The following is a 24,453-nucleotide window of genomic DNA, read 5'->3' on the forward strand; positions in this document are numbered from 1 at the left end:
ATTCAATAGTATTTATTGAGCGCTTACTATGTGCAGAACACCGTAATAAGCGCTTGGAATGTACAATTTGGCATTGCTCCATAAAACCCAAATACACTTAAAGACGCATTTTATGAAAGGTCTCAATACTGATTTTCCTAATTTCCCCAATTTATTCTGCAAAGCACAGTTTTCCAGTTGAATTTTAAATATGCATTTTTAATATTGAGTGGGCCATTTTGGCTACCACCCTGTAAGGATTCGATACGGCAGGTTTCCGTGGTGGCGCATAATGTTGTCGTTTCAAGCTCAGTTGCTCCGACGCACCAGTCATATCATGCTTCTCACTGTTAACTCCAGTCTGTAGTTCAAAACAGTTTCAAGTTCAATTCAGGGAGACCTCAACATAAGCATGTGGCATTTACCATCAATCAATCGTATGTGAGCGCTTACTGTGTGCAGAGCACCTGTACTAAGTGCTTGGGAGAGCACAATACAGCAGAATTAGCAGACATGTTCCCTGCCCACAAGGAGCTAACAGTCTAGAGGGGGAGACAGACATTAATATGAATAAATAAGTAATTTATAATATATAACTCAAAGATATATACATACGTGCTTTGGGGTTGGGACACTTGTCAACAGCGGCATTTACCCCCAACATAAACCTCCTTTTTGGCACTAGATCTGGAGTTGTGGGCAATGGGTTGGCCTATATATATGGGAGCCATGGGAAAATGCATAAGTGATTTTAAAAGGCGTGATGAGGTGGGGTGAGGTGAGTGAGTTTTAAGAGGGCGAGACTGAGAGGAGGTGAGTGGGGGAAACAGGAGGCGACCCCATTGCCAGAGGTGGGCACTGGAGAGGGTAGGCACCTAGAAGTAAGAGTCGGCTACTCCATTGAGGAACCTCTCCTACTCATCATAAATACATCAGGGCAGCTGCGTTGCCCATCTGTAAATGAATATATACAAATCTAGGAAATTTTGGTTAAATACCAACTTATGGACTCCAACTGTATTGGACTCTTCTAAGCGCTTAGGACAGTGCTCTACACAGAGTAACCACTCAATAAATATCATTGCTGGATAATGAAAAATTGATCATTGATTATCATTGATAATGAAAAATGCCCCGAACCAACATTCATTTGGCAGGTTTCAGTTGCTTTTTTTCCATTGTTTACTCCCCCACTGAGACGTGGCATGGTATTTTCCACATCATATCCTCCACAGTCAGTTTGCCATGGATGTGGAATGAGCATGGGCCTGTAGTCTCACCTCTGTTCCTGGCATACTGTATGTCCTTAGGAAAATCACTTCACCTGTCTGTAGAAAATTGTGAACAGTGTAGGGAAAAGGGATTGTGTCTAAGCTGATAACTTGGTATCTAGCCCAGTGCTTAGCACATCAGAAGTATTTACTAGATGTTAATAATCGTTCTTATTGTTATTATAAGAACAGTGTTATAATTATTATTATTGAAGCAGTGTGTTCTGGTGATAGAGCACGGGCCTGAGAGTCAGAAAAAACTTGGTCCCAGCTCTGCCACTTTTCTGCCGAGAGACCTTGAACAAAGTTCCTGTGCCTCAGTTCCCTCATCTGTAAAATAGGTATTAAGACTGTGAGCCCGATGTGGGACGTGGACTTTGTCCAATCTGGTTAGCTTCTATCTACCCCAGTGCTTAGTAGAGTGCCTGGCACATAGTAAATACTTAACAAATAGCGTAAAGAAATTATTTTGTTCCTTTAGGCTTTGATTAATGAACTCTATTTTGTCCCTGATGAACCGAATATTTCTACCCTGCTTTTCTCCCGCTTCCTCTGTTTTACCAGTTACACAAGTCAGGGGTATTTATACCAACTCACTACCCCATCCAAAGAGAGGGGGAAAATTTGGTTCATTGTTCTTAGCAAGTCTTGTGAAATATCCTAACAGCTTGTAGAGAAGTTGTCAAAATTTAAAAATGAGAAGCAGAGTGGGCAAGTGGAAAGGGCCCAGGCCGGTGAGTCAGAGGACCGGGATTCTAATTCTGGCTTGGCCACTTGTCTGCTCTGTGACCTTGGGCAAATCACTTGTCTTCTCTTTGCCTCAGTTTACCTCATCTGTAAAGTGGGGTTTAAGAATGTGAGCCCCATGTGGGACATAGACGGTGTCGAACCTGATCTTCTATTTTCCTCAGCGCTTAGTACAGTGCCTGGCACATAGTAAGCGCTTAACAAATTCCATTAGAAAAAAATTCCTGGCCTATCACTTGCCAAGCCAAAGCATTTGCAGTGATCCTACTTGCATTCACTAAAATCACCCTCCTTATGCTAGCCCTTCCCATCTTCTTCTGCTGTGCATTTTATTACAGGGAGAACCCAAGCATCTCCCTCGACCAAATTCCACAGTAAATCACTTCTTTATTCCTCCAACAATATTTGAGAGTCCACTTAGAGCTTTCTCACAAATCTAAATTCTCCCAAAAGCATAGTGGAAACAGTGAAAGCCATCATAGTGATTGGCCAGGTTTTCCAACGGCAGGAATGACTGAACTGGAATCATAGTAAAATTTGGGGGCCAATCAGAAACCAGCCAGAGATATAGATGAATATTGAAAGAAATCTGGTTGTGTTTTTTGCATTGACAGCAGCTGACAAAACCCTCATGGTCTCAGCTGCCCACGCCAGTTGTTTCAGATGACTCGCTCCTTCTTCAAACTCCCTGACCCCTCCTACCCTCCATCTCTTGTTCCTAATGACCTGGCCACATACTTTATTGATAAAATTGAAACCATCAGTGAGTCATTCATATTTATTGAACGCTTTTTGTGTGCAGAGCACTGGAATAAGCGCTTTGAAGAGTACAGTACAACAGGTGTGTTTCCTGCCCACAGTGAGCTTACAGTCTAGAGGGTGGGAGATAGACATGAATATAAATAATTTACAGATCTGTACACTAAGTGCTGTGGGATTGCATGATCTCACTCAAATCTCCCCTGCTCCTCTCCAGTCCCCCGCTCCTCCTGCCCCTTCTTTGTCTCTCTGATCTATCAGCAATATCTCATGAGGAGATCTCCCACCTCCTCTAAAATCTACCTCCTGCACCTGTGACCCCATCCTTTTGCACCTTCATCAAAATACTTGCCCCCTCCCTTCTTCCTTCCTAACTGTGATCTTCAACTGTTCATTCTTCCCCACTGCTTTCAAACATGCTCATGTCTCCCCTCTCCTAAAAATATCCTGACCCCACAGTTGCCTGCGGTTATCGCCCCATCTCCCTCCTACCATTCCTCTCCAAACTCCTTGAGCAAATTGTCTACACCTACTGCCTCCACGTCCTCTCCTCCACTTCTCTCCTTGACCCCCTCCGATCTGGCTTCTGCCCCCCTCACTCCATGGAAATAGTCCTCCCAAAGGTCACCAGTGAACATCTTCTTGCCAAGTCCAACTGCCTCTACTCCACCCTAATCCTCCTCAACCTCTCGGGGGCCTTTGCCACTATAGTCCACCCCCTTCCCCTGGAAATACTCTCTAACTTTAGCTGCACCAACACTGTCTTCTCCTGGTTTTCCTCTTAGCCTCCTGACCCCTCTTTCTCAGTCTCTTTTGCAGGCTCTTCCTCTGCCTCCCATTCTCGAACTGTGGGAGAATCAGTTCTGGGTCCCCTTCTATTTTCCATCTACCCCCCCATCCCGTGGAGAATTCATTCGTTCCAATGCTTCCAGTACATGGATCTCTATGCAGATGATTCTCAAATCTACCTCTCCAGCCCTTTTCTCCCATCACTATAGAGAACCCCACCCAAGTGCTCAGTATAGTGCTCTGCACACAGTAAGTACTCATTAAATACCACTGATTGATTCAACCCTAAGAAATATCCAGAGTTCCCAAGGCTTTTTGAAGAAAGCAGTGAATCTGTCCGAAATTGATGGTCCCAGTGTAGAAATTACTTATTTATACTGATTTTATTCTGATAAGGCATAGTCACACAGCATGCATTTGGCAGACCCGGGCTAAGAACCCAGGTCCTCTGACTCCCAGGCCATACTTCTTCCCCCAGGCCATGGTGCTTCTCTCCAGAGGGCACCAAAAAGCAGCCCCAGCAAAAGGCAGAGAGGACTGCATCTTTGCTGCATCCTTCCTCTCCCTGATTCGGTGAATAAAGCTGGGAAATGTCTGCCTCGGGCCCTGAATTGCTGGGAACTGCTAATGAGCTGTATTCCCCATCAGTTTAGCCATCAACCTGCTGCAATAATCCAAAGGCCAGCAGGCCACTGAGCCCAGAAGGTAGGATTTGGAGCCATCCTGCCGGGCTGGTCCAGAGTGGCAGCCATATCCTAGGGCATTTAACCATGTCAGAAAAAGCTTAAAATTTTTTAATGGTATTTTTTAAGTGTTAACTATGTACCAGGCACTGTATTAAGCCCTGGGATAGATACAAGATAACCGGGTTGGACACAGTCCCTGCCCCAGATAGGGCTGATAGTCTTAATGCCCAGTCAACGGATGAGGTAACGGAGGCACAGAGAAGTCAGATTGCTTCCCCGAAGCCACACAGCAGGCAAGTGGCAGAGCCCGGATTAGAACGAACATCCTCTGACTTCCAGGCCTATATTTTTCCATGAAACCACACTACTTCTCACTGAATTCCAGTAATGCTGCTGGGCACCATGTCCTCCACCCTCTGCAGGCTTCCAAACCCAGGAGTGTAGCCTACACCGAAAATGAACCAGATCACTACGTGGAACCTGACAGGTAATTGTAGGTAGGGGATTAGGGATCCCCAGTAAACACCGAGATTGCCTCTTCCCAGGCCTCGATTTCCAGGACACAGCTGGGCACAGGCTATGGAAGACAGTGCCGGGTCCTCCATCCCCTCAAGTTACCTCCCAAAAGAAAAATAATCTCTGGTCGGTGGTGGCACTCTAAGGTGGCTCTTCCATCCACTCTGCTCCCCCAAATGTGGTTATCTGGACCCTAATAATAATATAAAAATGATGGCATTTGTTAAGCGCTTACTTTGTGCCAGGCACTGGCACAAGCAGATCGAATAGGACACGGTCCCTGTCCCGTGTGGGGCTTATAGTCCCAATCCCCATTTTACAGATGAGGCAACCGAGGCACAGAGAAGTGATTTGGCCACAGTCACCGAGCAGAAAAGTGGCGGGGCTGAATTAGAACCCATGACCTTCTGACTCCCAGGCCTGGGCTCTGTCCACCGTGCCATAGGCTGAAGGGAGGGCAGCCGTACCAACTAGATGGGCACCTTCCCCCAAAAGACTAACTCTGTCCTCAGGGAATCCCCTAAGCTCAGACACCCTGAATGATCTGGCCAAAGGTGCCAGGGGAGGTGTGACCCCTTTACATACCCAAGGGTCAGGAGCCATTTTGAATTCCCACCTGCATCATCTTTCCCAGCATTCTCTTCAGTGCTCTGCACGCAGTAAGAGCTGAATAAATAGCATTACTATTACCTCCTCTTAGAGGTGAAGCTCCTCAGATTTAGAACAGTCTTTTCCTCTAAATTGGGTGAAAATAATAAGCTCTCAAAGGAGCAGATCTTAAAAAGCATAGCTGTTAATTATGATGTCCTTATACCAGGAAATTCAAAGGGTATCGGTCGATCAGTAGTATTTATCGAGCACCTGTCATGGGCAGAACACTGCACCAGATGCATAGAAGAGTGCGGTAGAATTAGAATACATGATCCCGGCCCTCAAGGAGCTTTAGAGACTAGCTGGGCAGGGCAAACCTGATATAAATTACAAATAGGAGAACAAAACAGTGTATGAAATTTGTAAAAGGGAGTGCCGGGACACGAGAGAAAGAATTACCAGCTTCCAGATTTTAACCGAGAGTTGACTGTTTACAGTCAAGCCATGTAGCAATTATGTAATGCCTACACTGAAATGTCGGCAGGTGCTGAACTAGAGAAGTGCTCATATACTACAGTGTCAGGTTAGCTGGTTTATTGAAAACAAACAAGAAATCAGTGAATTTTAATCCATCAAATTTAACCCACTCCTTGTGTTTAAAATCATATCAAATGGAGTACCAGACTATAAAAAGTGAGTTTCCTTTTGCGTAAAATTGAGGTTGATTACTTCTGTGGAACAATCAGGATATCTAATCCTGAAGAATAGATCATTATGCCCCATGCAGTCTAGTTGCCTTCTGCACCCCAAAATGTCATATTTGCCCAGTGTCTTTTGGAGACAGTGTTAATGCATGCTTGGTCCTGAATTTGGGGGATACATAAAAAGAAAAAATTAGCAAGTTTTTAACCTTGTGATGACCCCAGGAAAAAGCAGTAATTAAGTTGAGTACTGGGAAAAATTATTTTTTCCATTTTAAAAGAGTACTTCAGGGGGGAATTGAATTATGAAAAAATCAGAACTCTCTAAGCGAATTAGATACATCACATCAGAGAACTCCAGAATTTCATTCAGCGAATCCAGAAATGGGGCTGAAATGAGCTACCCTGCTACCGTTGTTCGTGGTGAGTAAGTTTTGAATTTCTATAGAAAAAAATATTTGGCAGGAGAAAGAGTCAGAAGAATGAACATGCAATATGCCCAAGGAAAAAAAAATCAAGCTGGATTTTTCTTATGCTTTGAGATTCATTGTATTTCCTACTTCCTTATTTAATAACTGGATTCGTAAAGGCTCCTTAAGTTTGAATGACCCATGTTTTGTTGCCAGGGCTATCCGAATGACCCCTACCAAGACCCCTGTCCCAATTCGTCCGTCAGAGAAAAATGAATCTATTTCAGGAGCTATCAGTCCCCATTATCTCTAATTGGGACTGGTGGTTGGAGACAGGCCTCATTATTTTTAATTGGGCCCTATAGTTCTAGAGTTAAACTCTACACAGTTTAATGCAGATCGCTCATATACATTTGTATGGAAGTTCAGAGTAAAATTGCATTGTAAGGCCTAGGAGATAGATATATTTTCTAATCTTTCTGGATTTCACTTAGCATTTTGTTGGCATGTCTCTCCTTTTTAACATTTCAGTTAGGAGTGGTTTAAAAGTGTTTATTTTTAATCTCAGGGATTTTTAGCATATGAAAGGGTGATTTATTAAACGGAGAAATGGGCATTTCAAAATTGGCTCCAAATAACTATCTTACTGTGTAGAATTTCAATATTTCACCCCCAAATTTCCAATTTAAAGTTAGCTTTCTGAACAAAGTCACAGACTTCGGTTCATTATCGCCAAGGGCGCTAATGTAATAAAAAAAATACCTTTCCTCCCTGTGGCTTAGTTTAGTCCTTTATTTGTCATCGCCTACTGTCTCCATTCTCTTCCCATTCTCTGGAGGAAGTAGGAGCCTTTGGAGACACAGCTTTTGGCATTTTAGGATTACGTTTCCTAAATTCCAGAATTTTTTATATTGGACCATAAGAACATTTTTTTTTTAATGAAAAACCCTGATACCCGTGTCCCTTGGACGTTGTGCTGAAATTGAGCTTTAGCTGCACGCCAAGGGGAAATGAGCCCCCGAAGCACTCCTCCGAAATTTTTAGGCAACTTGAAAAACATTCATCTGAAAATTTCTGGCCCTCCTCAGAGCCAAAAGCTCCTTGTGGGGAGGCGAGACCACCCTGGAACAAACTCAGGGGCAGCTTTTGCTTGCCTTTCTCCATCAGGGATATTTTTTAGACCTTTCAGAAGAGAAAGAAAGCCTCAGCAGACCCTTCTGGAATGCGGAAGAGTCCGGATATGGAAGGAAGACTTCAGTTTGACCAAGTCCCGTGTAATTGTTCCTCTCTTAGTCACTGAGAACAGTTTCATAAACACCTAATGTGCAAAACTCAGGGAAAACGAGCCTTTTCTTTTTATGCTCATAGGCAATTTTAGACCAATATTATCAAAATGAAGCTGACAGCACAAAGTGGGATGCACAGTTTTTCCGCCAGTATATATTTTTCCTCATTTTATGTCTTGAAAATTTAATTTTCTCAGGTCTAGCCCTTTAATGAAGGTGGACTTTCTATCGAAGTAGGCAGAATTTGCACCATAATCTCTCATCATAAATGTGATTGGGCATTTGCTGCATGAGTACCAATTTTATTTAACTCAAGTTGAAATAATAATAATGATGGTATTTGTGAAGCGCTTACTATGTGCCAAGCACTGTTCTGAGCGCTGGGGTAGATACATGGTAATCGGTTGTCCCTTTATCAAAAGTAACTGAAGAAATCAACTATTTATTTTTAAAATAGTCTTATGGCAACAGGGAAATAGATGAAAGGTGTCCTCAATCACCCTCTTTTCCCTGATCCAGAGAATGGAGCTATTTTGGCTGTGTGCCCCCTGTGGGTTAGGGACGGCTCCAGGGCTCTGTACAGTGCTAGGCCCAGCGTGAGCACTGAAGAATTATTGTTATTATTATTACTATCTCTGATAGCTCACCGTATGGAAAGTGACAGCCTGAATTTTACTCATCCTGTGACAGCACCACATTTAAGGTTAGGATCTTGAGGGTGGGAGAGGGGAGCTGTGACTTTCTATTAAGGGAGAGTTTGCCAAAGAAAAGTGAAGTGAATTACAAAAGTGAAGTGAATTACCGCCTTTGGGACAATCCCCAGTTCCTTAAGCACTAACTCTCGCATACCTGTCTTTTCTCCTTCCTCCTATCCATAATGGATTTTGTAGTCTGTCGCCCCCCCCACATCCCCACCCCTGTTATACTGTAACTGCTGGATTCTCAGCGACTAATTCTATTGTACTCGTGCAAGTGCTTAAAACAGGGCTCTGGACACATCAGAGGTTCAGTAAATACTATTGACTGATCGACTGAAGCAGTTTTTAACTTCATCAAACAAGTGTGCTTCACTCTGGGAATGTCAGAAAACAGAGCACCATTTCCCAGCCAATGAATTGGGTTTTTTGTTTGGTTTTTTTTAATGGTATTTGTTAAACACTTATGTGTCGAGTATTCTTCTAAGTGCTGGAATAGATACAAGTTAATCAAGTCAGACATAGGACCCGTCCCACATGCAGCTTACAGTCTAAGTATGAGAGAGAAACGGTATTGAATCTCCATTTTGCAGTTGAGGAAACTGAGGCACAGAGAAGTGAAGTGACTTGACCGAAGGTCACACAACAGGTAAATAGCAGACTCAGGATTAGAACCCAGATCCTTTGGCTTCCAGATCTGTGCTTTATCCATTAGGCCATGCCGCTTCCCCTCAGGGAACAGCCATTTCTTCCTTAATCCTTGTAACTTTGGGGTCTCATGTTGCACATTCATGCATCCGTCTATCTGTCTAATAGTGGGGACACAGTGTGGCTCAGTGGAAGGAGCCTGGGTTTCAGAGTCAGAGGTCATGGGTTTGACTCCCGGCTCTGCCACTTGTCAGCTGTGTGACTGTGAGCAAGTCATTTAACCTCTCTGTGCCTCAGTTACCTCATCTGTAAAATGGGGATTAACTGTGAGCCTCACGTGGGACAACCTGATTACCATGTATCTACCCCAGTGCTTAGAACAGTGCTCTGCACATAATAAGCGCTTAACAAATACCAACATTATTATCTGTCCAACAGTCTGACCAATTAAGGAGTAGATGTGTATCAAGGAGTTTGTACATTTTGCGGTGAATGGGAGAGAGCAAATTTGGAGTTTTTTGTAACACTTGATAAATTACAAGGAATATGGCCTGTGCAGCCTCTATTAATTTTTGGATTCTCAGTAATCTAAATTCCCCCCAGTCATATGAGGTCTGTCACAGCACACCCAAATCTCCCCTGTGCTGATTCCACCATGTTCTCCAGTTATTGCCCCATCTCCTTACTCTGATTGCTGTCTAAACGGCCTTTACTGCACTGAGCACACCCACTCTCTCCACTTCCTCTCTACCAACTCTCTTCTCCACCTCCCGCAATCTGGATTTTGCCCTTTGCATTGTCCTGAGATCACCCTTCTTTTTAGCAAAATCTAAAAGGCTCCATTCTGCTTTAATCCTCCTTGACCTTGTGATTGCCTTTAACACCATTGGCCATTCCCTCCTCCTCCTCCTTTTCCTCTGTGAAACTCTCTCTGGCCTTGATTTGTCTGGAAGAGTGCTTTCCTGGTCCTCTTTGGCCACCATTCCTCCGCTGTTTCCTCTGTAGGCTCCTTTTCTTTTTTTTTTTTAAATGATTTTGGTTAAGCACTTACTATGTACCAGGCACTGTAGTAAATGTTGGAGTAGATGCAAGCTAATCAGGTTGGTCTCGGTCTATATTCCACACAGTCTTAATCCCCAATTCACAGATGTGGTAACTGAGGCACAGAGAAGTGACGTGCCTTATCCAAAGTCACACCTGATAAGTGGAGGAGCCGGAACTAGAGGGCACATCCTTTCACCTCCCAGGCCCATGTTTAGGCCACACCTGATTCTTTCTCTCCTCCTGCTTTCCCACAAGACTCAGTTTTTACAGTCCTCTAGCCCCTTTTAGTTCAGTTAAATTCCAGATATCCAGATGAGGTCAGTAGAATTGGTAATCATATACCAAATAACTGAATTTGTATTTAATAATTCATTCATTCAGTCATAATTATTATGAACTTACTGTGTGCGGAGCACTGTACTAAGTGCTCGGAAAAGTACAATGCAACAATAAGGGGGTTGACACATCCTGAACGTTTTTGTAGAAAGATGATCCAGGCAGTGGAGTGAAGTCTGGACTGGAGTGGGGAGGAGGTTCGGAGGTCAGCAAGGAGGCTGATGCAGTAATCTAGGAGGGTTAGGATGAGAGATTGTACTAATGTGGTGGCAGTTTGGATAGAGAGGAAAGTCTGGATTTTAGCGATTTCGTGAAGGTGGGACCGACAGGATTTGGTGACGGATCGAGTATGTGGGTTGAATGAGAGAGAGGAGTCAAGGATGACGCCAAGGTTTTTGGCTTGTGAGACGGGAAGGATGGTGGTGCCATCTACAGTGATGGGAAAGTCGGCAAGAGGACAGAGTTTGGGTGGGAAGATAAGGAGCTCTGTTTTGGACACATTAAATTTGAGGTGATGGGAGGAAATCCAGAGAGATGTCTTGAAGGCAGGAGGAAATGTGAGCCTGATGGGAGGGAGAGAGATCAGGGGAGGAGATGTAGATTTGGGTGTCATCTGCATAGAGAAGCAGCGTGGCTCACTGGAAAGAGCACGGGCTTTGGAGTCAGAGGTCATGGGTTCGAACCCCGGCTCTACCACTTGTCAGCTGTGTGACTTTGGTCAAGTCACTTAACTTCTCGGTGCCTCAGTTACCTCATCTGTAAAATGGGGATGAAGACTGTGAGCCCCACGTGGGACAACCTGATTCCCCTGTGTCTACCCCAGCGCTTAGAACAGTGCTCGGCACATAGTAAGCGCTTAACAAATACCAACATTATTATTATTATTATTAGAGATTGTAGCTGAAGTCCTGGGATTGAATGAATTCTCCAAGGGAATGAGTATAGATGGAGAATAGAAGGGGATCATGAACTGAACTTTGAAGGGATCCCCACAGTTATGGGGTTGAAGGCAGAGGAGGAGCCCACAAAGGAGACCGAGAATGAACGGCCAGAGAGATAAGAGGAGAACCGGGAAAGGACAGAGTCGGTGAAGCCGAGGTTGGATAACGTTTCCAGGTGAAGGGGGTGGTCCGTAGTGTCGAAGGCAGCTGAGAGGACCAGGAGGATTAGGATGGAGTAGAAGCCATTGGATTTGGCAAGGAGGAGATCATTGGTGACCTTTGAGAAGGCGGTATCTTTGGAGTGAAGGGGACTGGAGCCAGATTGGAAGGGGATCCAGGAGAGAATTGGAGGAGAGGAATTTGAGACAGCGATGTAGTTGACTCGCTCAAGGATTTTGGAGAGGAATGGGAGGAGGGAGTTGGGGCTAGAACTGGAGGGAGCCATGGGCCAAGGGAGGATCTCTTTAGGATAGGGGAGACATGGGCATGTTTGAAGGCAGAGGGGAAGAAGCCATTGGAGAGCCAACATTGAAGGTGGCTGTTAGGGAAGGAAGAAGGGAGGTGGCTAGAATTTTTATAAGGTGCGAGGGAATGGGGTTCCGAAGCACATGTGGAGGGGGTGGCAGGAGATCTCCTCCAGAGATACTGCTGGGAAGGATGGGAAAGTTGAAGTGGGGCACGGAAGGGGGAGGGATTGAGGAGGGGCAGGGGAGATTTTAGGGAGCTCACATATGATGTCATTAATTTTCATATAAAGCTGATGGCCAGCTCATTGGGAACAAGGGATGGGGGCCGGGGGGGACAGAGGGCCCAAGGAGGGAGTTAAATGCCTGCAACAACTGGTGAGAGCTTTGGCTATGGGTTGTCAGTAAGGAAGGAGAAATATTTTTGCTGGGCAGAGCAGAGGACAGAGTTAAAACATCTTCAATACAAGTACTGAAAAGGCACCACTTTTTTATTAATGGTATCACCGTTTAGTATGTGCCAGAGACTGTACTAAGCACTGGGATCGATACAAGCTCATCAGGTTGAACATAGTCCATGTCCCATATGGGCCTCACACTCTTAATCCCCATTTTACAAGTGAGGTAGTGCAGGCACAGAGAAGTCAAGTGGCTTGCCCAAAGTGTCACAGCAGACAAGTGGCGGAGCCAGAATTAGAATCCAGGTCCTCTGACCCCCAGGCCCTTGCCCTTTCCACTAAGCCATACTTCTTCTCATGATATTGGTCACAATCAATCAGTGGGAATTATTGAGCACTGACCATATGCTGAGCACTGTACTAAGAACTTGGGAAAGGACAGTACAACCGAGTTGGTAGACATGATCCCTGCCACGATGAGTGTAGAGTCTACAGACCTTAAAATAAATTACAGATTATCTTCTGTGTTTATACTGCAGTTGCTGCACATTACAATACACAATTCTCCATCAGTAATCATTGTCAATAAGTCCCTCTTTATGCATATATATGTTTTGAATGTGTTTTCAATTTACATTAGAATTGCCATTTGGGGGGTGACATTAATGGGTTCTTAGTCTGAAGAGCAGCTCTGTGACTCTTACAAAAACTCTGTTTGAGCTTTTTACAGACTTAATTAGTAGTACACCTCCGCTCATTATATAGAATGACGGAGCTCCCCCCTCTCCCCACCCCCATATTTATCACTTGCTATTACTGCTCCCTCACTCGGCTAGTCCTTGATTTGTAGACGTGCCGAGCCCTCTAAACATCGGGTCTGCTCGTCATATTCATCATCACCATCATCTAATAGTAATTTTGAATGCTGCACTAGAGTGCCACATTAGGTGCTTTACAAAGCAGGGACACTATTCAGAGCAGAAGAAAAAGAAGTGATTTTTCTGATGCAGATTTTTCCTGGATAGATGTCTTTTGTTATCCAGTAAAAACACACACACACGTACACACAACTTTGTTTGGAGGGGGAGGGGGAGAGAAAAAAGTTAAATGCCTTTTCTTTTGTTTTGAGATGTGACCAACATAATTAGACTTGACATTTTCTCAGAACAAAGTGTCAGCCCCAGAACTTTTAAAACAAAACTAGTCGTCTCTCCAGGCCATGAAAGAAGATTAGCCTTTTTAAGCTACCTCAAAAAACACAGAGTAGAAAATATTTCCATCACTCGTTTTATGTTCTTTCAGCTTTGGGGGGAATCCTGTTTTATTTCATTAGGAGGTAGTTACACGATGTACAGAGCTTGTCAAAGAAACTTTCAAAGGGGCTTAGTACACTATGGAGGTTGAGGGAACAATGTTGTTACAGTCCATGCACAATTTGAACCGGTTTTGCAGCTATTATGACTGCCTCAGATGTGGACCAAATCTTAATCACGTTCTCCCTTTGCGTCCCTAATGTATTCCTGCAAGATTGTCCTACTTTGAGTTTGTATGTATATGGCAGGCAAAAATAGATGTTTTGGGGGGAAAACACGTACCCGACGGAGCAGCTTGACATTTACGTGAAAGGGTGTGAAAATGATCGTTAAATAATATAGCGATAATAGCAACTATTGAAATGCCTGTAGTATAGACCTAGACAATAATGGCTGATGTAGACACCCCCATAGATAGAATTAGCCAACACATGAATAAGTCCTTTGTTGTGTCTTATGCTATGTCTTCTCTCTCTTTCTAGTTTCATTTCTTGACAGCTTTTTTAGGGAACTGAAGTGACACTACAGATTAAGAACCCTGAGTGATTTTCCAGTGACTACGGCCTTAATGTGGCCTATTAAAATTTGAAATTTGGGTACTTTTCTTGATTTATTTTAGATACATTTTATGTTGTCATATTTTTAGCTGTCAACCAAGACTCTTGTCTCTTGCCAATTATCTGTTTAATTATGTTAATAATTATAAAAACAATCCAGCATTGAAAAGCCGTCCCTGTTGCTAACAAAATGGAGGCCACCTCATCAGAATTATGAATTTATAGTATAGCAGCCTGTGGTACCGTTTTGTATTTCGTCAATGACTTTTGAAATACTGAACATAAATCTTATACATATGGTTATCACCGTCTAACAGCAGGTACCTGACATTAATAAAATGTGAGTTTGAGTCCAAAGAGTGAGACTTCTCATCTCCTCACACACATCAGCTCCCTCCCCTAAGAAGTAGAGAGCCAGGCCGGGTAAGCCTGGACTAAAAAGTCAGTACCCATTTGAGTGGATTTGGAGGAAGGAAGGGAAGCGGGGGGGAAGAACCCCTCTTCCTCCTCCCTGACACATTGCCACCCCCACCCCCATTTCCCCCGGCCCCTCAGGCGTTGGCCGAACCGGCAGCGGTGGATATAATGCAAGTGGCCAAAGTGACAGACAATCCACTGACTGTCACTTTTTTCCTCTCCCTCCCCACCTCCCCTTTCTCCGCTCCCCATTAATTCTTTCTGTCTCTCTCCTTTCTAACACTTTCCTTTTCCGCACCCTCTCCCTCTGTACCAACCCCATCGCCCTAAATCATGGTCCCCTTTCTCCTCTTTTTCACAACCCTGGTAAATCCAGCTGTCAGGAGTGGTGTTCTGATGGACTGAGGTGAGGTCAGCAATTGAGGAAAAGGATTCTTTTATCATGCTGAAGTAAGGTGGCGATTTGCTGAAGTACAAAAGGGGATGGGCTGAGACTTTGAGGGGATGGGTTTAAAAGAAAAGAGAGAGAGAAGTAGCAAGGCCTAGTGGATAGAGCACGGGCCTGGGAGTCAGAAGGACCTGGGTTCTAATCCTGATTCCTCCACTTGTCTGCTGGGTGACCTTGGGCAGGCCACTTCACTTCTCTGGGCCTCAGTTCCCTCATCTCTAAAATGGGGATTAAGATTGTGTGCCCATGTGGTACAGGGACTGTGTCCAACCTGATTAATTTGTATCTACACCAGAGCTTAGAACAGTGCCTGGCACAAAGTAAACACTTAAGAAACAAGAGAGTGAGCGAGAAAGAGAGGTAGATATGAGGGAGAAAGGCAGAGGTAATAGATATTTGACCCACAGCACACTCAAAATAGTATTAGTACTTATTGATTGTCTACTGAGTGCAGTGGTGCACAGTTCTAGGTGCTTGGGTACCACAACAGTTGAGCAGGCTTTCTCGAAAGCCATCCAGATAACAAAAGGTGACCAAAAGTTTTTTTGTCTCTAAGGACGTTGCTCCATTATCAATATCAATTGATATGATTATCAATCGTATTTATCGTATTATACGATTATAATCGTATTTATTGAGTGCTTACTCCATGCAGAGCACTGTACTAAGCACTTGAGAGAAGACAATATATAACAGAGTTGAGAGACACGGTCCCTGCCCACAATGCGCTTACGGTTTAAAGGGGGCGACAGACGTTAATATAAGTAAATACATTACAATATGGACAGAAGTGCTGTGAATGCACTTACATTACAAGACACAACGCTGTCTTGTACATGAAATGATGACCATAACTTTCATTCTAGCATTATTCGGCAGGATTATTTCTCTTCTGCGTTTGGCGTCTCAAGCAGTGAAGTCCTCCCGCTCCCCAAATGGCAGAAAGGCAAAAAAGATGCTCTTGCAATAGTGTATTTTCATGGCTATAGTGTTGCGAGGGATTTGAATTGGACAGCTCAGATGTTTTTATTTATTCAGTCTCTTTACTGACTGAATTTTTTTTTTACCTTTTGAAGTGGACTTGGGAGGCAATTTGTTAAAGTTATAGCATGCTGGATCCCGTTAAAGATTCACTGTTTTAGCATTACTTCTCTCCTTGAATGGTATGTGCCTGTTAAATTTTCATGCATTACCCAAAGCAAGCTTGGGAAAAAAGAAGATACTGTATCCACACTCTATACATTATTAACATTAAAGTCGTTAATCCACTTTAGTCCACTCAGTTCCTAGGAGTTTTGGGGGTTAGCATTTGAAAACTAGAGGCAAGAATTCACAGGAGCATGATTTTTGCCAAGTTGCCTCTCTAACTCCCGCCCTGGCTCCAGGGAAGATTTTTAATATGGCTCATCTGCTCCAATCCTCCTTTCAGTAGTTCCGTAATTAGTCTGTAACGTGACTGACTAATCAAAGATCAGCAGTAGCTGAAATGTAATCTCGAGGACGATATGGTTGCCAGGTCTTATCTCTGAGAAAAGTCTAACGTGTGCATACGATATCCATAGGATAAAGTCACCGACTCACTCCGTGAATTATTAATAATGATCCACGCTGGCAAGGTACCGGTCTCCTACCATGTTGCACAGTGTTATGCTACACTGGACTATAAAGAAGTAGAAAGCGAGTTTTGAATGGCTTGGGCGGAATAACTGTTAGCGGCTGGCTTTTACCACATTCGAGATGGACTCCAAGGTAATGTGTATCATTTTTGGATTTACCTAAGCACAGGGACGTGTTCTGAACTGGATGGGGAACTGTAGCTTGAAATTACAGTGGCCTTCAGCACATGCCCAGAAAGGGTGTGTAGAAAGAAAATTGTTTCTTATTCTGAATGGATTAAATGTTCTTTTTGGGTAGTAGGGGTTTTTTTTATTTTTAATTTTTTTTTGGTCTGATTGGAGCTAGGAATTACTGTTTCTTCTTTAAGTGAATTGGACCATTATCATTAGATGTAAAACAACCCCCCACCCCCACCACCATCTCAAAAAATCCATAATATCATTATACCGTTAAAATGTATGTTGACTAAACTATTCTAGAAAGAGAAAGCATTAAGATATATAAAATGAGGGCATTTCATTAGCATGTAAAAGAAAAATAAGGATGTAGAACTTTTATAAAGGAGATGGAAATACAACTTTAGGATAAAACTGACAGGTGTTTTCAGAAGTTGTTTAAAAAGGTAAAAACGTAACGAGGAAAATTTTCTCTCATAGCAGTTTCTTATGCAGAATATAAAAAACAACTGTTGCTCATGTTGCTTTGGTGATTGCGTTTTATTCCAGAGACTGCGGATAAGCTTACAGTAGCATTTATGTATTTACTTAGAATAATTTAGTAGCAGGAACAGAAGACTCACTCACTATGAAGAAATTCTAGCTATCTCCTGTCACTGATCCATCCATCCAATTATAGATTTCTATAGCATTTACTGCGGTTATTTAGGCAACTAATCCTAAATCAGTGAGGTTTGGAAAAATACAAATATTCCAGAATGTGAATTTATCTGCATGCGTAAAGTTGGGCTGATTTCTAGAAGTGGTTCTCTCTGTTTCCTTATAGTTTTTCTTGTCGTTATCATATCACCTCTCAGATTAAGAACTCTTTGAAGGACATTAATTGACTGAGTGATCACCCCTATAGAGTGTTTATATAATGTTTGGTATCATAAAGGTGTAGCCTCTTATGCTGTAGATTTTTACATTCTATATGCTGTAAGAAACATGTGTGTGATCATATACTATTATATATTTAAAATAATTGATAACTATATATTACTGTAACTCCCTCTGGTCTGTTAAGTAACAATATAATAATAATAATGTTGGTATTTGTTAAGTGCTTACTATGTGCAGAGCACTGTTCTATGTGCTGGGGTAGATACAGGGTAGTAGGTTGTCCCACGTGAGGCTCACAATCTTAATCCCCGTTTTATAGATGAGGTAACTGAGGCTCAGAGAAGTGAAGTGACTTGCCCACAGTCACACAGCTGACAAGTGGCAGAGCCGGGCTTCGAACTCATGGCCTCTGACTCCTAAGCCCGTGCTCTTTCCACTGAGCCACGCTGCTTCTCAACCAAGTGACTGGTTCACATTATTTCCCCCTTCCCCTCCCAACCTGTCTCTCCCTTCTTCCTTCTCCCCTCCTCAAGTGATCGTCCACCCCCTTTTTCCACCCCCTTCTACCATCTCCCCTCAAGCAGCATGGCCTATTGGATAGAGTACGGGCCCTGGAAGTCAGAAGTATCTGGTTCTAATCCCAGCTCCACCACTTGTCTGCTTTGTAACTTTGGGCAAGTCATTTTCCTTCTCTGTGCCTCAGTTCCCTCACCTGTGAAATGGGGATTGAGACTGGGAGGCCGATGTGGGACAGGGACTGTGACAGGGACCTGATTGTCTTGCATCTGCCCCAGCCCTTAGTACGGTGCCTGGTACATAGTAAGCACTTAACAAATACCATGGTGATTATCACTGTTATCATCACTGTGCTTTCCAAACCACGTAGCCGGAAGCGCCAGCATCCAGCTCGGAGCTATTGGGCTTCCCAAAGCTTCTGTGATGGACGGGACAGCGAGCCGAGCATCTGTCGGTGTAGCCTTGTGGAAAAAGTACAGCCTGGGAGTCAGAGGACCTGGGTTCTAATGTTGACTCTGCCTCTCGCCTGCTCTGTCACCTTGGGCAAGGCACTTAACTTCTCTGGGCCTCAGTTTCCTCATCCAGAAAATGGGGATTCAGTCAGTGCCTGTTCTCCCTCCTACTTAAACTGTGAACCACATGTGGGGCAAGAACTGCACCTGACATGATTAACTTGTATAATAATAATAATTGTGGTATTTGTTAAGTGCTTACTATGTGCCAAGCACTGTTGTAAACACTGGGGTAGATGCAAGGTAATCAGGTTGTCCCACGTGGGGCTCATCAGTCTTCATCCCCATTTTACAGATGAGGTCACTGAGGCACAGAGAAGTTAAGTAACTTGCCCGAGGTCACACAACAGACAAGTGGAGGAGCCGGGGTCTACCCTGGTGCTTAGAAGAGTGCTTGACACAAACTAAGTGTTTATAGATAAATGAATTATGGTATTTATTAAGCACCATAATAATAATAGTAATCTAGCCTGGGTTCAAGGGAGCCTTTGGCAGGGGAAGCTGTGGATCCGTGTCCCGTTGGGGCCTGTTGGAATGATGGTTCAGAATGCCATGAGGGAAGAGGAAACCCCCGAAAGAGCCACTGATTGGGAAATGTGAGCTTGTTGTGGGCAGGGAATGTGTCTATTATCATACCGTAGTCTCCCAAGCACTTAGTACAGTGCTCTGCACAGAGTAATAAATACGTAATAAGTAATAAATAAATCAGTAAATACGATTGATTGAGTGAATGAAATGGAAGACCTAGGTTCAAATCCTCGCTCGGCCACTTTGTGCAAGTTACTTGACTCCTCTGTGCCTCTGTTTCCTCCTCTGTAAAATGGGGATTATTACTGGAAGCCCATGTGGGGCAGGGACTCTGTCCAATCAGATTGTATCTGCCCCAGGGCTTAGCACAGGGCTTGGTCCGTCTCAATCAGTGGTTTTTATCGAGCCCTCTCCTAAGCGTTTGGAAGAGTACAGATCAGCGGGGTTGGTTGCAATGTTCCCTGCCTGCTAAACACCTTGCAGCCGAGAGATAAGCATAGAACCAGCGCTTAGAACGGTGTCTGGCACGTAGTAAGCACTTAACAAATGCCATAATTGTTATTAACAAACACCACCAGTCTAGTTAGGATCGTGAAGCCCTGCAGGGGCGGAGAGGGAAGGAAATGGCTCGAGGGTCCAGAGAGAAGGAAGGCATCAGGAATCACTGGCACTTGAGACGGCCAGCAGAGAAATGGGGTCTTCAGAAAACAGCGAGAAAGGGGCTGAAGCTGTTGCTGTAGCTAAGCTCATTATGGGCGGGCAGCGTGACTGCTAATTCTGTGGTTTTGTCCTCTCCCAGCCGCTCAGTACGATGCTTGTGCACGTAGTAAGCATCTGATAAATACAACTGATCGAAGTTCGTCAGAGGCCCTGATTTGGGTGGGTCGGCCATGCTGGTTGGGGTACAGATCCATCTCCTGTTGGACTTCACGTGGCCCCATTTAGGGTGCGGTTTGATCGGGGCGGCAGGAGAGAGCCCCGAGGTTGCAGTGTGGCCACGAGGGCGGGAGCAGCAGCAGAATAGCAGCTGCTGTTATCGCCGCCACCGACTCAGTGGAGAAAGCATTCCCCTTTCAGGAGTGGAAAGAGCAGCTGCCTCCGCCGCTGTGCCGCCAGCGCAGTCACCACCATGGCTGAATTGACCTTTCCGGGCAGCGACTGGGAGTTTGGGGCACATTCGGGTGACGCAGTCCCCCTCTGGAAACCACACCTGGCAGCTGGCTCGCGGGGCAGGTGCCGGACCCACCGGGAGCCCTCGTCTTCAGCCGTGGGTGTCGGGGCGGCCGCGGGGCCCTCCTCTGGGGGGCTCGTGGGCCCTGGCCGGACCCGTTCGTGAAGGTCGTAGTCGCGGGCAGTGATTTCTGTTCACGGTCTGTTTTCTGTCACTCCTCCCCGAGCCTTTGCATCTCACTCCTTCCTGCGCTCGGGCCGGGCTGCTGGGGATGGGTTAAAGGGGAGCAATAACAGCGCAAGCCCAGCAGAGTTGCCCAGTGCCCTTGGATGGCAGAGGATGGCAGAGATTGGGTACCGACCGCACAGGTGGATAGTAATGATGGCATTGGAAGCCGGAGGAAGTCTCCCTCGTCCTCCTTGTTGTGCTTTGTTTTTTAAATGGTATTTGTTAAGTGCTTACACGGTCCTAAGCGCTGGGGTAGGTACAAGCTAATCAGATTGGACACAGACCCAGTCCCACTTGGGGCTCACAGTCTTAATCCCCATTTTACAGAGGAGGTGACTGAGGCCCAGAGAAGTGAAGTGACTGGCCCAAGGTCACCCAGAAGACAAGAGGCAGAGCTAGGATTAGAACTCCGAGGTCTGTGCTCAATCCGGTAGGCCAGACTGCTTCCCTTAGTGGCCACTTTAAAGTTGGGGACCGGTAAGAACAAGAAAAGCACAGAACGGCTATTTGACCAAAAAGGAAGGCGGGCAAATAGCAGCACCAACTGGACAGCCATCCTGAAGCCTGAACCAAAGGTCACCTGAAGCAACTCAGCAAAGAGCAGCCCCCATGGAAACTCCGAAGCCTCTGAATTATTTTCATGCATATAGCCTATGGTTTTTATTTTTTGATTTTGAAATACTGGGCAAGTGAGCGGAATTTTTACCTGAGAGTCCAGAGTCCCAGGTTCTAATCCTTGTTCTGCTGTGTGACCTTGGGCAAGTCACTCCTCTGGGCCTCAGTTTCCTCATCTGTGAAATGGAGGTTCAATACCTGTGCTACCTCCCCCAGAGACTGCATAGGCTAGGACCTGTGTCCGACCTGATTTTCTTGTATCTATCCTAGCACTTAGTACAGCACTTGGCACTTAAAAAATACCACTATTAATAATAATTAATAATTTGGTATTTGTTAAGCCCTTACTATGTGCCAAGCACTGATCTAAGCACTGAGTAGATACAAGGTAAACAGGTTGTCCCATGTGGGGCTCACAGTTTTAATCCCCATTTTCCAGTTGAGGTCACTAAGGCATAGAGAAGTTAAGTGACTTGCCCAAAGTCACACAGCTGACAGGTGGCAGAGTTGGCATTAGAACCCATGACCTCTGACTACCAAGCCCGAGCTCATTCCACTGAGTCTCGCTGCTTATCTGTTTGCTTTAGTTGCTATTCTCTAATTGCTATTGTTATTATTTACCTCACTAATCAATCTATTAGGGTACAGGTCTCCACCCAGTGATGGAGGAGGGTGTAGGTGAGCAGGAGGGGACAGGACAAGGGAATGATGGCAAAATTAGTGAGGGAAGGGAAGCTATGTGGGAATAATAGAAGCAGGAACCACAAAAGTCTGGGGAAGACCCATTTGGAAGAGAAAGTCATCCAAGGCTGTCTTGGGGGAGAAAAGATTGGAGGGTTAAGAAGAGGCCCAGCTGTGGAAACTGGCTCTCCAATGCTCTCCTTGGGGAAAAAACTGACCAGGCAGAGTTTCTGCTAGACCCTTCTGATTCCTCAAGTCTAACAATAATAGTGATTGTGGTATTTGGTAAATGCTTACTATGTGCCAAGCCCTGTACTAAGGGCTGGGGTAGAAACAGGTTGAGCAGGTCCCACATGGGGCCCACGATCTAAGTAGGAGGGAGAACGGAGATTGAACCCCCATTTTGCAGATGAGGAAACAGAGGCCCAGAGAAGTGAAGTGACTTGCCCAAGGTCACACAGCAGGTTAGTGGTAGAGCCAGAATTAGAACCCAGTGCCCCTGATTCCCAGACCTTTGCTCTTTCCACTAGACCACGCTGCTTTCGCACCATCATAACCTTTCTGGAGACTGTGGAAGCTTACTCTCCCTCTCCTCTTTCTCCCAGTGCTGCATTTCACTTTGAAGTGGATGCCCAGCAAGAGATCAGTATTCTGTAGAGAAATGAATTTGAAATATGTACTCAGTTTAGGTATAAAAACACAAATCCCTTCAAAATAGATTTAATTTGGGACATCATTTACATAAGCCTTAAAAACACTCTGATTAAGATCAGAAGGCCCTCTGTAAGATTATTATTATTACTATAACTGGTATTTTTCAGGTGAGTAAATGTAGATCTGGGCTAGAGTGGGATTAGAAGAAAATGATTGTAAGCTTTAGTGCCAGACACCATCCCTTTGAACCAAAAAAGTATCTTTTTTCGATTTGAAATGCCCCCACCCAGTCTTATTCCCCATGCATTTTTCATGGAACAAACTGAATTTGCTTTAACTCGACTTCTGACAAAAATGAATTTAAAATCAGCAGTGTTTCAAATGTTATATGAAAAAAGAAAACTTTGGCAATCTAAAAGATTAACAATCCTTAATGGAAAACATGTTTTCCCCTCAATTTCTACTAAATATTGTGGTTGCAATTTCAAGTGCCATTAAGGTTGATTTCTTTTCAGGAAAAAAAGAAAATTTTGTCACAACTCTTGAAAAAACTGGAAGTTCCATATGTACTAATATAAAAATGTTACTGAATATCCAAATTGCTCCAGATAACCTAGGCTCTGCGGCTTTTCACAAGTCCTCCATCAGAGTGCTTTCACTCGTCAAACTTTGTTAAAAAAAAAAAATGGAATAGGAAGACAATTTGCGGGCGAGACATGAGTTGAAGGGGGAGGGAAATAATAATCATAAAGCCAAAATGAAAGGAAACTATGTTCATCACAGACTGCACGCCATTCCAACAACTGGGTGTCACCTAATAATTAATACTGTATGTTATTGAGACAGTGATCAGGGTGGGACCTTTCTGACCGTTGGTAACTATAACAGCAGACTCTAAATTCTGAGTTCTTTCTCTTCCAGGAAATTTGTCAGATGGCAAATGAGACTCCCCCTTTTCTAGTGTAGACCCAGGAATTTAACTATTGTAGAAACTCAACTAAAAATCACTAATGCAAGAAAAGTGAGAGAAGCAGTGTTGTCTAGTGGATTGAGTACGGGCCAGGGAGTCAGAAGGACTAGGGATCTAATCCCAGCTCTGCCACTTGTCAGCTGTGTGACCTTGAGTAAATCACCTAACTTCTCTGTGCCTCAGTTACCTCATCTGTTAAAATAGGCATTAAGACTGTGAGCCCCAGGTGGAACATGGACTGCGTCCAACCTGATAAGTTTCTATCTTCCCCAGCGCTTCATACACGTCCTGACACATAGCAAGCGCTTAACAGATACCATAAAATAAAATCTCTAACCCACAGAAAGTTATTCTAAATATGTGACAGTAAGAGTTTTCATTAAGAAGCTCTTTTGTGGTTATGGTTGACTACTGTGAACACCAACACCACTTATTAAAAAGTGCTCAAGAGATATGCTTTAGTGATGAAAATGATTCCATAGCTCAGAATCAGGGATCGTGAGCCAGAAAAGAGGACTTTTTCTAAAGATTAAGAGAAACTGGAGATGAGACAGAAAAAGATCATTCAAAAAACCCTTCAAGATCAGTCCCATTTTCTACTTTCCTGGAGAATAGTGTTCTACTTTGCTGGTGATTGTGGCTGCAACCATTTTGTTGAAATCTTTACGTTAGCAAAGGGTTACAAGCATATAATTAATAATAATAATGTTGGTATTTGTTAAGCACTTACTATGTGCAGAGCACTGTTCTAAGCGCTGGGGTAGATATAGGGACATCCGGTTGTCCCACTTGAGGCTCACAGTCTTAATCCCCAATTTACAGATGAGGTCACTGAGGCACAGAGAAGTTAAGTGACTTTCCCACAGTCACACAGCTGACAAGTGGCAGAGCTGGGATTCGAACCCAT

General features: G+C 44.2%; 1 protein-coding gene across 6 annotated transcripts in view; it reads left to right on the forward strand.

Annotated features, from left to right (window-relative positions):
• MYO1H (myosin IH) overlaps nucleotides 1–24,453 on the forward strand; it is a 96,320-nt gene that overhangs the window by 16,921 nt on the left and 54,946 nt on the right. For 2 of the 6 annotated variants that reach the window (XR_005661253.1, XM_039915078.1), the window contains exon 1: nucleotides 16,588–16,745. The exons of the other annotated variants lie outside the window; for them this stretch is intronic. Coding sequence is in view for 1 of the 2 variants with exons in the window: in XM_039915078.1 (XP_039771012.1) it covers nucleotides 16,734–16,745 (12 nt within the window). In the remaining variant the exon portion in view is untranslated. Of the gene's footprint in view, nucleotides 1–16,587; nucleotides 16,746–24,453 lie in introns of those variants that run through there. 6 annotated transcript variants of the gene reach the window in all.

This window comes from Ornithorhynchus anatinus, chromosome 21, assembly GCF_004115215.2.
Source record: "Ornithorhynchus anatinus isolate Pmale09 chromosome 21, mOrnAna1.pri.v4, whole genome shotgun sequence".
In the NCBI taxonomy this organism is placed as follows: domain Eukaryota; kingdom Metazoa; phylum Chordata; class Mammalia; order Monotremata; family Ornithorhynchidae; genus Ornithorhynchus; species Ornithorhynchus anatinus.